Source organism: Balaenoptera acutorostrata, chromosome X, assembly GCF_949987535.1.
Source record: "Balaenoptera acutorostrata chromosome X, mBalAcu1.1, whole genome shotgun sequence".
Taxonomy (NCBI): Eukaryota; Metazoa; Chordata; class Mammalia; order Artiodactyla; family Balaenopteridae; genus Balaenoptera; species Balaenoptera acutorostrata.
Window position 1 is genome coordinate 97357962 of NC_080085.1, and position 13716 is coordinate 97371677.

General features: G+C 43.0%; 1 protein-coding gene across 5 annotated transcripts in view; it reads right to left on the bottom strand.

Moving 5' to 3' along the window:
- CHRDL1 (chordin like 1) overlaps positions 1–13516 on the bottom strand; it is a 114916-nt gene extending 101400 nt beyond the window's left edge. The window contains exons 1-2 of one of the 5 annotated variants that reach the window (XM_057537897.1): positions 12860–13516; positions 9185–9333 (exon numbers count right to left, since the gene is read on the bottom strand). In XM_057537897.1, the coding sequence (XP_057393880.1) occupies positions 9185–9333; positions 12860–13011 (301 nt within the window). In that variant the 5' untranslated portion in view covers positions 13012–13516. The remainder of the gene's footprint in view (positions 1–9184; positions 9334–12859) is intronic. The other 4 variants (XM_007181284.2, XM_057537895.1, XM_057537898.1 and 1 more) reach the window with 4 other exon arrangements.
- Positions 13517–13716: the final 200 nt, after the last annotated feature.

Consider the following 13716-nt stretch of genomic DNA (forward strand, 5'->3'; position numbering starts at 1 on the left):
TTCTTCAGCCACTTACCTTGGATGGAGGTAAGCTAGAAATTACTTTGTCGATTTAAATCCGCATCGCAAATTAAGATGGAAGCTTGTGTATTATGTATTTGATTCTGGATTATTCTGTCAGAAATAATTAGCTCACTCAGAAGTTGACATCAGATCTACCTACTAAAAATATGAAATTGGATGAGCTTTCATTATCAGCGATGTGATCTACATGGCTGTGTGATTTATTCCTTTCTTGACGAAAAAGAAATGGGATAATAAAAGATAAGGACCCCTGAAAGATTAAGCAAGCACTAAAATAAGACATGCTATCAAAAAGTGGGTTTCAAGTGCATTTACATATTTTTAATACTCACATCCAAATTGTTAAAGATTCTAACTTGCAGGAAAGTCTGTTTCCAAAGGAACAGTATACAGCAATGCCACAAGGAGGGTATTCTTTACATATACCTTTTAAGCAAGTTGCTATCATTTCTCTGAAATATCTTTAAGACAGGTTATTTCATGGACACTATTAAATGGATCCTTTCAGTATACCTGAGATCACCACTATTCATGAAAACCACAGATAATTCAAATAACTTGCTTTAGCCAATAGATTCTGTTTGCCCCAAATTCAGCCTCTAAAGAGTATTGCTAGACAATGTGTGAAACTGAGTGATCTAAATTTTCCTGCTCAAATTTGGCTCAAAGGCTAAGGAAGTAGATGATAAATGTAAAAAGGAGCCAAGGAACCAGGTCCTGAAAAACATAGAGCCAGATGAGAATGATGATAATAGTAATAACAAAAACAACAAAATTTGTTGAACACTTCCTATGAGCCAGGCTCTGTTCTAAGGGTTTCACATCCATAAATTCACTAAATTCTCACCACAACCCTACAAGGTAGATCGCATTATTAGCCCCATTTTACAGATGCGGAATCTGAGGCACAGGGAGGTTTGGTAACTTGCCTAAGTTGACATGACTAGTCAATGTATGGAGCTGGAATTCAAACCTAAATAGTCTGGCCTCAGAGCCAAGGATTGGAACCACTATAGCATTTTGCCTGTCTTGCTACATGGTTGTAAGGTGCATGTCTAGCACCCAGGACTAGGTCAAAAGGTCAGTAACTTCATCACCAGTCTAAAGGCAAGAAAATATTCCCACGAGCTGTTTTCGATAAGAGCTATTACCGTAGACACATCATCATGTAAGTATTACAATAATATTTATTTTATTATAACACATACAGTCAGTAGAAAGGGAGAGATGAATCTTTGCTGTTCATTATATGAGAGGACAAATCAAGTAAACAAATTCCTTAAGAATTTATTTTTTTAAAAAAAAGACTACTATAATAGTGAAGGAAAAATTAAAAGCCCAAGTACTTTCCTTCTGTCATTCATCAAACTTGAAGCAGAATGGAGGAAGGGCAGGATGTAGTAGTTACTACAGAAAAAAAGGGTCCTGTTTCTCTGGAAATTGGGTTTCTAGAATTGAAGTCTCAGTCAGATTTCCTCAGGGCTTTAAGACTTCACGTCCAGGCTGTGGAAGCCAATGAAAAAGGAAAGCCAGGGAAAAGCCAAGTTCTTCACTTTGAGTATACAGCTTATTCCTCTTTATCTGGGGGTTAATTATCTTATTCCTATTTGTTGGATCATTCGTCCAAAATCAATTCAACTTAATATATATTGAGTGGCCTATGCACAGCATGGCCTTCCCACTACCAGCCTTTTCTACTAGCTTTTCTATTAGCATGTGGGCAGACTTAATGAGAAGGAAAGGGTCCATACTTCAAAGAGGTTTGACAGTTGAACAAGGCGACATTATTGGCTAAGTTGAGAAATGGAGATTTTCCATGAAATTTCAATTCATTGTGCCCTTCTATCTCCCATTAACATGGATAACTGGGACTTGATGGTATTCTCATTAGTCTTTACTATGAGGCCATGGGAGATCCTTTTACAGAAAGGCTGTTCAGCTGGTGAAACCTGATCTGAATAATTTTTCTAGCTAAAATCATCTCTTACTTGTCATCTGGCATAGGACTTTGGGCAAAAATCAAAGCTCTTCTTCGAAAAAAAAATTGTTTTTTCTATCAGCACCTCAGCTGCACAAGTCTCTGCTAAAAGGGGTTGACTTCCTGCTTGGTCAAGAATTCAAGTTGTGCTCTTGAACTTTTCACAACAGAATCGACTTTGCATGTTCTGCAACTGGCATCTAAAATATTCAGCTTTCGCTTTAGACAACATGAGTTATATCTCCACTACAGGTGCATTTTAGAGAATCAGTCGTTAACTGGCATAATAAACCAAATTCACTACAAGATAGTGCTTCATTTTTATAAAATAATATGTATGTACAGCTGAGCATAGAAAAAAAGACTAGAAGTCTATATGCCAATTAACCATGATTAATGTAAATGTTGAGATTACCAATGACTTTTGTTTTCCTAATACTTTTATGTACTTCTAAATGTTAAAAAATGAGCATATGGGCCTTCCCTGGTGGCGCAATGGTTAAGAATCTGCCTGCCAATGCAGGGAACACGGGTTCGAGCCCTGGTCCGGGAAGATCACACATGCTGCGGAGCAGCTAAGCCCGTGCGCCACAACTACTGAGCCTGCGCTCTAGAGCCCGAGAGCCAAAACTACTGAAGGCCACGCACCACAACTACTGAAGCCCGCGCGCCTAGAGCCTGTGCTCCGCAACAAGAGAAGCCACCGCAATGAGAAGCCCGCGCCCCGCAAGGAAGAGTAGCCCCTGCTCGCCACAACCAGAGAAAGCCCACATGCAGCAACAAAGACCCAACAGCCAAAAATAAATAAATAAAGAGTTGTCTCAGGTATATTTTTTTTAAAAAATGAGCATCTGTTTTTAAATAGAAAAAATCACGTTAATATAAACTTTGCTTAGGGCATCTGATAATTGACAATCCAGTCTAGTAGACATATTAAACAACCATTTGTGTAACATTTACATGTTCTAGCCTTCAATTAACTTATATCATCCAAAGTTAAAATATCTGGACCACTTTTCCTTAGCACTTACAGAAAGACTTTTACTGAGTTAAAATTCAATACTTGGCTTCTTCCTTTACAGAGGGTTAATAAAGAAATGCCGAACACACTTCTTCTCTCTTCTATGAAATTAAGGTTACAGTTGGTGTCTTTGTACCACCCAGAATGTGCTTCATGCAAACATCCCATCATTAATACTGTTTGCGTAAGTGGGAGGTGGGAAATAAATCTCTATAGATGAAACTGTAATTTTCTCTTGCCCACCAATGGAAAGTTTCTCTTTTTATCTTTTCAGGAATCATTTAGAATGTGAATAATGTACCAAAGCAGGTGTTCAGAACATCTACCCTTTCTACTTTCCTCAGATTGCCTCCATTTTTTTTTCATCTTTTAAAAAGTCATCTTGCAACTATTCTTTCATATATAACCTGTATCTAATCTTTTTAGAAGTAGGCAGGCTATAAATCTTAAATGAATAAAATACTCTTTGCAACAATCTTGTGTCAATGATAAAAGTCCGGGTGCGCTCCAAGTATCTAAAACCAGAGCCTTGGTTTCCCTTGTCCCACCTCCCCAACCCCTATTCTGGCATCCTTCAGTGTGCTGTCCAGAAAGCAAGAATTCCTCTCAGTTAGAGAGTAGAGAATCTTTAGTTCAGAGAGAGCATGAATGACTCAACCAATACCACACAGCAAGCAACAGAACTGACCAGAAACCAGGTTCCCCTGACTTAAAGCACAGTCCACTCGCCATTAGACTATGAGGACATTCCAATCCTACTGAGAAGTCAGGGAAATCTAAGACGCGTGGCATAAAGGCACATATTTTTAACCTTCCTCACAAATTTCCTTTGGCTTAGCTTATTTAGGTTCCAGAATAACTTTAGCCCTAGTCTCTGTCTTTGAACTCCCCAATAGTATACTGCCTCTCTTAGGAATTCTGGTTACAGAGCTCTTTATTCATTTACTCGGTTCATCTCATGTGTTAAGTGGCTGCCATGTGCAAAGGACTGGGCTTCTGTTCAAGAGAATGCACTGGCTTCCTCAGAGAACTGCTAGACACAAACCGGTGCCGTGAACAGAACACTGAACTTGGAGACCTGGGTTTTCATTCTGGCGCTGCCTTGGACTTGCTGTCTGGCCTTGTACTAAGTCACTTGACCTCACTGGGTTTCAAGTTTCTCATCTGAAAATTAAGGGGATCATATCATTTGGCTTGCAAGAGAGTTACTTGAACCACTACCACTTTTTAAAGACTGTGTACCAGCCACTGTCGCAAAGCACTCCGTGTGAGCAGTCTCACCAGTTCTTCAAATGACCATGCTGACGGTCAATGCGCTATTATTTACCCAACTGTACTGATAAGACCACTAAAGCTGGAAAGATTAAGCAACGTTCCCAAGGGAAGTAAGAAAGTCACGGAGCTGGGGTTTGGATCTACGTGGACTCCAGAGCTTCCATACCCAACCCCACTGGTCCCCCCCCCAGTATAAAAAATAATTATGAACATACTTTGAAAAGCATTAAGCTATCTAATTTTAAGGTATTCTTCATCTATTCTACTTCCATCTATTTAAACCCCTAAGATGTCAACGGGTCTACTCTTCTGCTAGCTTCTTTCTCTTGTCAAAAAAATCACCTCGAACGTCCAAGTGAGGATCTAGAGGTGCAAAACTCAAGCCTTTCTGGTTGGCTTTCACAATAAAGAGGCTTGGGTAGGATCCATAAGGCCATGGTCCCCATGTCTCAAATTTTCTAAGTATCCTCTTCCTTCCCTTCACTCTTGTGGGGACTCGCCCTTCCTGGGAAGTTCAGAGGCCCATTTTCAAGCAAATACAAATGTTGGAAGCTTTTCTCCTGAGGAGAAAAATGAATGAGAATCTAGTCCCTTGGAAGATCCAGCTAACTCACCTTATAAAGCAGGAATGGACGCCATGAAATACACGAACAATTTCTCTCCCCAGGACGACTGCCAGCCTTGGCACAGGCTGGTCCATTTGAAATACGTAATTGAATATTCTTAACAACTCAATTCTTCTACCTCACTTTGATCAATAGTTCATTACCTAAGTCAGAATTGCCAAAAGAGGCAAACCCTTCAGCCTGTTTGTCCTATATTTGCATGAATATTAAGCACTGAATGTTATGCTTCTTTGAACTTCAAAAGAGCTTCCTGGCCTCTTTTGACTACAACTTTAACAACAGAGCATAATGGAGTTACACAAAGACCTTATCCCGGCTAAAGACCTCAAACCTTGCTGCTTCTGGACAGAAACAAACTTTTATATAAGCCATAAATGGCTCATTCATCCACTGTGATGCACCGTCAGTATTTCCTGGGTTCCTGAACCTGTTTTCCCTCCTGTGAGAGCAAGGGAATTCTGGCTAATTAGCTACTAGCAAGTGGTAGCACCCACTTCTACTTTTCCTTGTGCAAACAGCTTTCTGCAATTAAAGCATTTTCTCCAGACCTCCTCAGATTCTACACCAATTGAGTGAGCATCTTTGACCATAACAGCATCCCCCCTCATTCCACCCCGATGCCTAAAACAGGAGAGCAAACAGGCTACAAGAGCATCTGCCTTGACCTAGAAACTTACACTCGAACCAGCCCGTGAAAAATCAAAAACCTTGGCTTCCTTGCGTAAAATGGTATCAGGGAACAAAGAGAGACGGGAAGCTTTATTAACCTTACACTTACATGTTTCCTGAAGTTTTTCTAGTTTTTTTTTTAATTAAAAAAAAAACCCTCTTTTTACTCCTTCCACTCCCATACCTATACCCTTCTCTAGAACTCGACGGTAGAAATATGGGAAATAAGATGTCCTTTTACTTTAAAGGACTTTTACCTGTTGTAAAAGAAGTATTTGCCAATTGTGGAAACTTTGTAATAAAGAGAAGTACAAAAATGAACAAAAGTAACAGTCGTGCACCTACCACCCAGAGATAAAAAATTAGTTCCCTATTGCACACCATGCATGAATATAAATTTCAGATAGAACAGAGAATTATGGGTAAAACCCCAAATTATGGAAGCAGTAGAAGAAAATACAAGAATATGGAGTGGGAGGGAATTCCCTCATGGTCCAGTGGTTAGGACTCCTCGCTTCCACTGCAGGGGGCACGGGTTCAATCCCTGGTCAGGGAACTAAGATCCCGCGTGCCGCACAGGGCAGCCATAAAGGAAATGAACGACAGATCTGACTACAAGAAAATTTAAAACTTCTGTATGGGAAAGTACAACTTATACAAAGTTTAAATCAAATGGCAGACTGGGAAAATAATATGTGAAATACAAAAGTTAATAAAAACATTTGATGTTATGTTAATAAATAAGCTTTTGCAAATCAATAAGACATGCACCCAAATGAAAGCCAATTCAGTGAAGAAATACAATTGAATTAAAAATAATTGAAAAGATACTCCAGTAATAGGAAAATATCACAACAAAACTGAAATATTATTTCCCCTATTAAACTGGCCCTAAAATACAAAGATTAATAATACTTTCAGTGAAGGAATTAGAAATGGACATGCATACAAAGATGGTGGAAGCATAAATTGATACAACTTTTTCTGAAGGAAATTTGACAGTTCTTACCAAGATTAAAACTGAACATACACTTTGACCTAACAGTTACTCACAAATACTTGCCTAAGTGCCTTAAGGCATCCATTAATGCCTTACTTATAATAATAGCAAAAACTGGAAACAACCTAAATATCTACAAATAGGGACTGGTTAAACAAACCATGGCACACTCATATAATTGGGAACTATGTAGACATTAGAAAGAATATGGTACTGTTACACTGCAATGTTCTGACATGGAAGGATGTCCTGGACACACTGCTGAATAAAAGCAGGTTACAGAAAAAAATACATATAATATCCAATTTTTGTAAAAGAAAAAACGCTACAGACAAGTATATATGTTTTTATAACACACAGAGAAAAGAGTTTGGAAGAACACACAGCAAACTATTAGTAACGGTCATCCCTGGGGAGTGGGATGGGTGTTGAGAGATACAGGTTCTTTATGAAGTTCAGATACTTTCATATCATTTTGTACAATGAGTATTATTAATTTCATAATTTAAGAAATTTTAAAATAAGTTAATATAAGCATTTTCCCGGGCTATCAAATTTTCAATAAGCAGTGTTTGAATGGTAGCATAATAGTACATTACATGGATCATTTATGTAACCATTCCCCACTGCTTCTAACTTCTCTTAGAGCTGTAATATAAATCTCTGCGCATGTAGTGTGTGTGTGTGTGTGTATCAAGGCAACATGCCTAGGGCATATGCTTTGAGAGTTTCCTTTTAGTGGAGGTAACTTTGCACATGTCTTCGAGATGGTTAGCTTGGGTGTGGCCACAAAGAATGATGCTGAGTGGCTCATTCAGGGAATGACCATGACCTTAGCCTCATTATCTGACTATAAGCCTGAAACACTAGACCAGAACTGGTCCCCTAGGCCATCTGTTACATAATCATTTTGACACCAACTGAGTATCAAAGGGGCTTGGGACAGGCTCATAAGCAGTAGGAAATGTCAGACAGCGATAGTTTTGGCGGTCTGTCAATCGTTTTTCAATCATATTTTTCTTTGGTTTGTCAGTTAAGCTCTAAGTTGCATGGACAATATTCCTCAGTTCTTCACGAATATGGAAGGCTTCCCAGAAGAGATGGTCTTCTAACAGTTGCAAGCTTCCCCATGCTGCCAATAAGTCCAGAAGGGAAGTTTCTTCCTAAGAGAGGAAGGATTTTTAAGCCCAGCTGCTTGTGAGCTTAGCTGAGAATAGATGGACAACTTTTCTATCATATCCACTTAAATCAAGGAGGACTTCTGGAAGAGGAGGGTTCTGAGGTCGACTACATATTCAAGTAGAAGGAGAAGGAGGTCGGTTGAGGACTGCAAGAGAAGAGGCTGATCCAAGCTTCCTTACCGATCCCGTGTCCTGCTAAACTTCCTTCTGTGCCTCGATCATACTAGATATCACCACGGATTACTCATGTTTAAAAGCCTAATCAAAAGCACTATTTCTCCCAGGAAGGAGACTCACTTTACTATGAAAATCGTAGTGGGGCAGAAACACAGGTAACAATGGAACAGGTTTGGCACTGTTCTCCCTGTCAGCAAGCCTCATGCCTGATATATTTAACTTATGCTGATAAAGGAGATAAATGTTTAAGTGATGGGCTTCAGATGCTGTTTCAGCTCCTACCAAGCATATTTGCACAGTTCCTTCTCATGAATAAGTTCAGTGGAGCAGAGAATGCCCCTCTTGGACCAGTTCCACTTTGTGCTTCTTTTGATGCAGCCAAAAAGGGGAACTAGAGCGATGGCTTTTCCTTCAAATTTAGGGCCAGGGTCCACCTCAGAGGTGACTGCAAGTGGCCCAAAGAAGGTGAGGCTCACAGTGGGCAAAGGCAAGCAGAAAGCTCCTAACAAGAGCAGAGGTGTCAACGGTTACTCATAAATCTCCCAAATGTGGCTGCGAGGAGGGTTAATTACCCCCCTTTCCTGCCACTCTGCTTTCTCCAATGTGTCAGCCCATCACACGGATCGCTGACTTTCTAGAAATATTCCCTGGCTTTGCGGGGACGTTCCTTTCAATAAATGGCATCCAATTTGCTCACGGTCCCTGGAATCTCAATTTCCTCAAAGGATTTTTCATCTCAACCCAGTTCATGTGAAGGTTTTTTCCTTCTTCGTTTTTCAGCAGAAGGGAAGAGGCAGAGCCTGGTTTACTTTTTTCTTTTTTTTTTCTTTTTTTCTTTTCGGTGTTATTCTTTTTCATAAACTGAAAACCTTTGCTGAAGAGTCTGAAATTTGGGAAAAAATCCAGCTCATCTGTCAGATATTTCAAGAATTACGTAAAATGGAATGAGATTTGTACAGTTTAGAACAGGAAAAGGAAAATAGGCTAATGTGTCATGTGTTCTATGAGATGAAAACTATATGATAATCAGAAAAACAGCCCCAAAATTTAGTTAGCCCGATTCAAAGCTCTCATTCTTTTACCAACTCAGGCATAAACCAGTAACATTCACTTTCTTCTCTTAGAATAATGGCATGGCCACATTTGGGCTAAATCACAATCACTTCAGATTATAATCACATTTTCAAAGAAATTACAAGAAAGTATCTTGTTTTTTAAACTCAAGACACTTACGTTTTACTTGCTCTGTTTTGCTTCCTTCTAGGAAAAGAAAGAACAGCAACAAGGAGAAGATGTATCTCATGCCTCCCATCTTCCACTTTTTTCTCATTCTGGCCACTGCAAAAGGCAACTTGAAACTTTCAGGGCCCTGTGTACTCAAGCTGTTGGGAAGAAAGCAGAAAAAAAGACTTAGAACAGATCCTCTGGAACTGATGGAGATCTCTGATGCTTAGGCTCCTAACTTGCTGGGGAAAAAGTGCTGGAGAATTTACGTAAGTGCAAGCATTGTTTTTCTGCTAAGAAAAGAGAACTTGCCTCTCCTGTCTTGCAAAGACTGTGGGGAGAAATTCAAGTGGATGAACATACATTCCTATCCAACGCTGAGGCTAAATCCTTGCAGGCAAGTCATAGGAAAGTAAAAATAAATTTTGAAATCCTCATTTCTAAGGGAATTAAAGTTGATTTCTCAAGAGATTTTCTTTGGGAGAAAAGGGAAACTGGGGTTTGCAAAATGGCCATTTTGGCAAACAAAAATAATAGGCAGTGACTCAAACAATTTCTGAAATGAAAGTTAACTGATCTTAGCTTCAAGACTACCGTTATTATTAATCCTTCAGGGATGAGGCACGAGTGATCAATGTTTCTCCTGTGTCTCCTATGAGATCTATAAGGATCTTCGGTTTGGGTACTTATGTTAGAAAAGATAGATGTAATTAGCAAATGGATGCAATTTAAACACCTGAATGGTTTAGGCATATTCCTCTCACATGAAGTCCCTTGTGAAATATAAATTTAAAATGGTCCATTTTTAAGGGATAGTGGGCAAACTTAAACAGGTAATGTGTTCACATTGCATCACCATGCAAAAGACCATCAAAAAAGCACCTACAATTCTTAAAAATAGGAGACATGCATTTCCAGTCTAAGGGGTGGAAATCTTAAACCTTTTGAGCCTCAGAACACAGAAGGTTTGCTATAGCTCATATCCAAACACAGGTCATTTCCGTAGACTTTAGAGTTGGCAAAACTCTTCCAATGGGTGATTTGAAAATATTTAAATAATTCGAGAAACACCACATTTCAATCTGGGGTTAACATTGGATGGGAACTGAGCTCAACGATCTTTTCAGAGGGTCCAACCTAAATATTGAGTATAGCGAGCTGGATGGAATGCAAGATGATCATTCCGGAGAGCTGAATTGTCCTTGGGCCATGATGTGGATGCCACAGCTCTTACTTTAAACGCTATGAAGTTGGCCAGGTAATTTAAAATCCATTGTTTCAATTTATGAGTATGCAACCAAAGAAAAACTGTCCATAGACAATAAGTTATGCTATCAGCCAGGATTTGCAGAACTGGTCTGCCTCTCTACGTCCTCCCTGCTCCTTAAACAAGGATAAATTCTCCTGGGACATGTTCCTAGCCTTCCAAAGACCTAGGTTCTCATGTCTTGGTCCCCTCTGTGAGCTTTTGGCCCAGCTTCAATCACTGGAATGTCTACCTCTGTCCTCTGAGAGTTACCAGGTTCCACCGAAGCAAATCATTTCCACGAACGCTTTAACACAGCTCCTCATCCCAGCGAGGCTCTTCCTGAGCCTACTTTAATAAGCTTATCCCCCAAGCCTCCAAATGAGAAAGATTTTTTTTTTAACCGCTGAAATCCAATTTATCACAATCGCAATGGGTCTCAGGGGGGATTTCTGAAACCACGGTTTTCGGGTCTCCCCATGCAAGAACCAACCGGGTTGTTTTTCTTGTACAATAGTTGGGTGATTCGGTGAACAGTAGCATTGCCTCATAATTCAAGCTGGCAAGAAAACGGCTCTTAGAATTTTTTTTGCTTTTCTTGGGTCTCAACTAATGGTATGAGCAAAGAGAAAAGTTGGTGACTAGAGAGCAATTAATCTCTTTTGGCGTTCCTGTCATCTGTGTGGCCTCCCCGGCTGGGATGTAGAACATCAGAAAAGGAATCTCTTTATAAATAATCACTTCTGATTTACAAGATCCTGAAGTCCTGCCTTTGTATTCTGTGCAGAGCTATAAACCTGGAAGAGTTCCCTCCCCAGGTCTCCGTTCAATTTCTCTTTATCGCTTTAACTTTTTCTTTTGGGGGAGGGGGGCAGTTCAAGACATTTGTTGGGGCTGCAGCAATAAACACCAGCAAGCATTGCTCAGCAAGCATGCCGACTCTTACACTTGCAAAGAGCCAAACTGTCCTTAATTTTTCAAATTACACTTTGACCCAGTTAACTGGAGTTATTTCAGTATTAACTCTCTGTCTGCTTCACACAGGCCGTTGTGCCGTTGAACTTGCACTGGCTCTTTTACAGGTTACTTAGAAATGTAGCCATTGACATATTTTGGGGGCATCCAGGCCCCAACAAGAAAACAACAAAGAAAACAAAACTCTGGGACTAACACTGCAGAGTGGGAGAGGGTGAGTGGGCTTTACAAGAGAAAAAGAAACAGGTCAGAACCTAAAGGAATGTATCCATTAAGGTGCCTCGGTGAAACAAGCATTCACAAAGTTCATTTGCATCAAGCAAAGGGACCAAGGGCTCCTTGCCAGGCTGGGGCTGCAAGGCAATCTGGGCCATCAAGTGTCAGGGGTCTGTCGGTTCACAGGAGAGGTCTCCTGGGTAGAACAGAACCAGAGACGTTCCCAAAGGAAGGCTAAGGGATGAGCACATCGGCCAGCTCTTCAGGACCCACAGTGTTTCTTTAATCCTGCCAAGAGGCTTCAATGCCCTTGCAATCTCACATTCACTATCATCTGTGGGACAGCCTCCAGTGTAACAATTCTCTTTCCAACAAACAATATGAAGACACTGGATTCTCAGGCCCGTGTCCATCAGCTAAAATCCTCTCCCCGGTCTACCACCCAACAAGAAAAACTCGGTTCACTGGTGGTAGGTTGTCACTGAAAAATGGCAGCTTCAGGCCAGGGTGTCTCTCTGGTCTGAGTCGAGATGCCTTCATCGCTGCTATGACTGAAGAACAATGCCCCGCCATTTGGCTTGTAAAACACCTTTGCTATCTATCATTTCATTTTATTCCCCACAACAACTCCACCTTCAAAATGGGCACCCTGGAGCCCAGAGAACTCAATTGCCCATTCTCATAAAGTTAGTGGCAGGGCCGGCAGGGACCAGAAGGCAGGCTTTCTAGGCCCTAAGTTCTGGCAACACTGCATTGCTCCCCGAGCCTAGCGTCTCCAGCCCAGACCCCAGTGGTCCGGGCCGGAAAATGAGGCAGATGTCCAGAGGGAGCATAGAGGAGCTCCTTGCCCAGTCCGCCCTGTTTGGTTAACTCGAGCACGTATGAACTACCTACGGGGCCAGGGCACCTCAGCAAGCCAGCAAAAGGCTCGGGACACATGCGATCACTAAGGGGACCGTAGAAACCCGTTAGTTAGCTACCCAAGTGGCCTCCCCGCAGCTCCAGAGCCTGGAACTACGCAGGCCGAGCGAGAGTGGCGAGTGGTGAGTTCGAATCCGAGGCCCTCCGACCTGCCTTGGTCTGGCGCCCTGGGTTCCACCTCCAGCCGGGCCGCGGGCAGTTGCGGCGGAGAGCGGGTTAGGGTGGCAGGTCGGGGAAGTTCTGGGCGCCCTGGGGGAAGACGGCCCACCTGTGCAAAGGCTGGAAAGGAAGGGAGGGGAAACGGGCGCCGGACACCGCTCACTGACCTGGCCACGGGCCTCCTCCGTCTTCCACGCGTGCAAGCGCTCCGAGCTCCCCGGGGCGCTCCTCTGAGGACGGGGACTCGCAGGTTGTGGCGAGAGCTGGAGTGCGCGCGAGGGGGGAGGGGGGACTCAAAAGTGGGTGGGAGGAAAAACATCACCGCCCTCACACCACGAGGGAACAGCGGCTCGCTCGGCTCCCGGGGGCAGAGCCAAGGCGCGGGCGCGGCGGCCCGGGGCCACCTGCCCGCCCGCCGCCCGCTCCCCACTTGGCCCGAGAGGCCGGCCGCTCGGCGCGGGCGGGAATTCCGCGAGCAAGCAGCCGCTGCAAGCCCGCACCCCTTCTCCGCCCCGCCACCGCCGCTCTCTCCCCGCTCCCCCGACCCGAAAGTTAAGAAATCGGGAGAAAGTGTGAGGCTCAGCCGGCGACTTTCCCATCACGCAGCGCCCGCACGGCACCCCCCTCCTCTGGCTAAGCGAGCGTTGGGGTCTTAAAGGGACCGCACATCTCCTCCGGCCCCTCCACCCACCTCTGCGCTGGATGCACCTAGGAGTTCCCCGCCGCTCGCGCGCGGCCTGAAGACCCCGGCTACCCTCTGACTTCCCCGCTGGAAGCCCGCAATCCCCTCTCCTCCCGCACGACGGCCTCTCTGCGTGCACCTGGCCTGGTCCTGAGCCGGTGCGCGGGACGCAGGATGAGTTGGCCTCGAAAATTATGCCCTAGCAGGCTGCTTATCATTTCCGGGCGTCTCCCAGATCCACGTCGCGGCTAATGAAGTGACCAAGCGTTGGAGCCCTTAAAGGCAGGATGGAGATGGGTGTGTGTGTGGAGGAACAGGGGACGACTTAGAAACCTGCTTTCG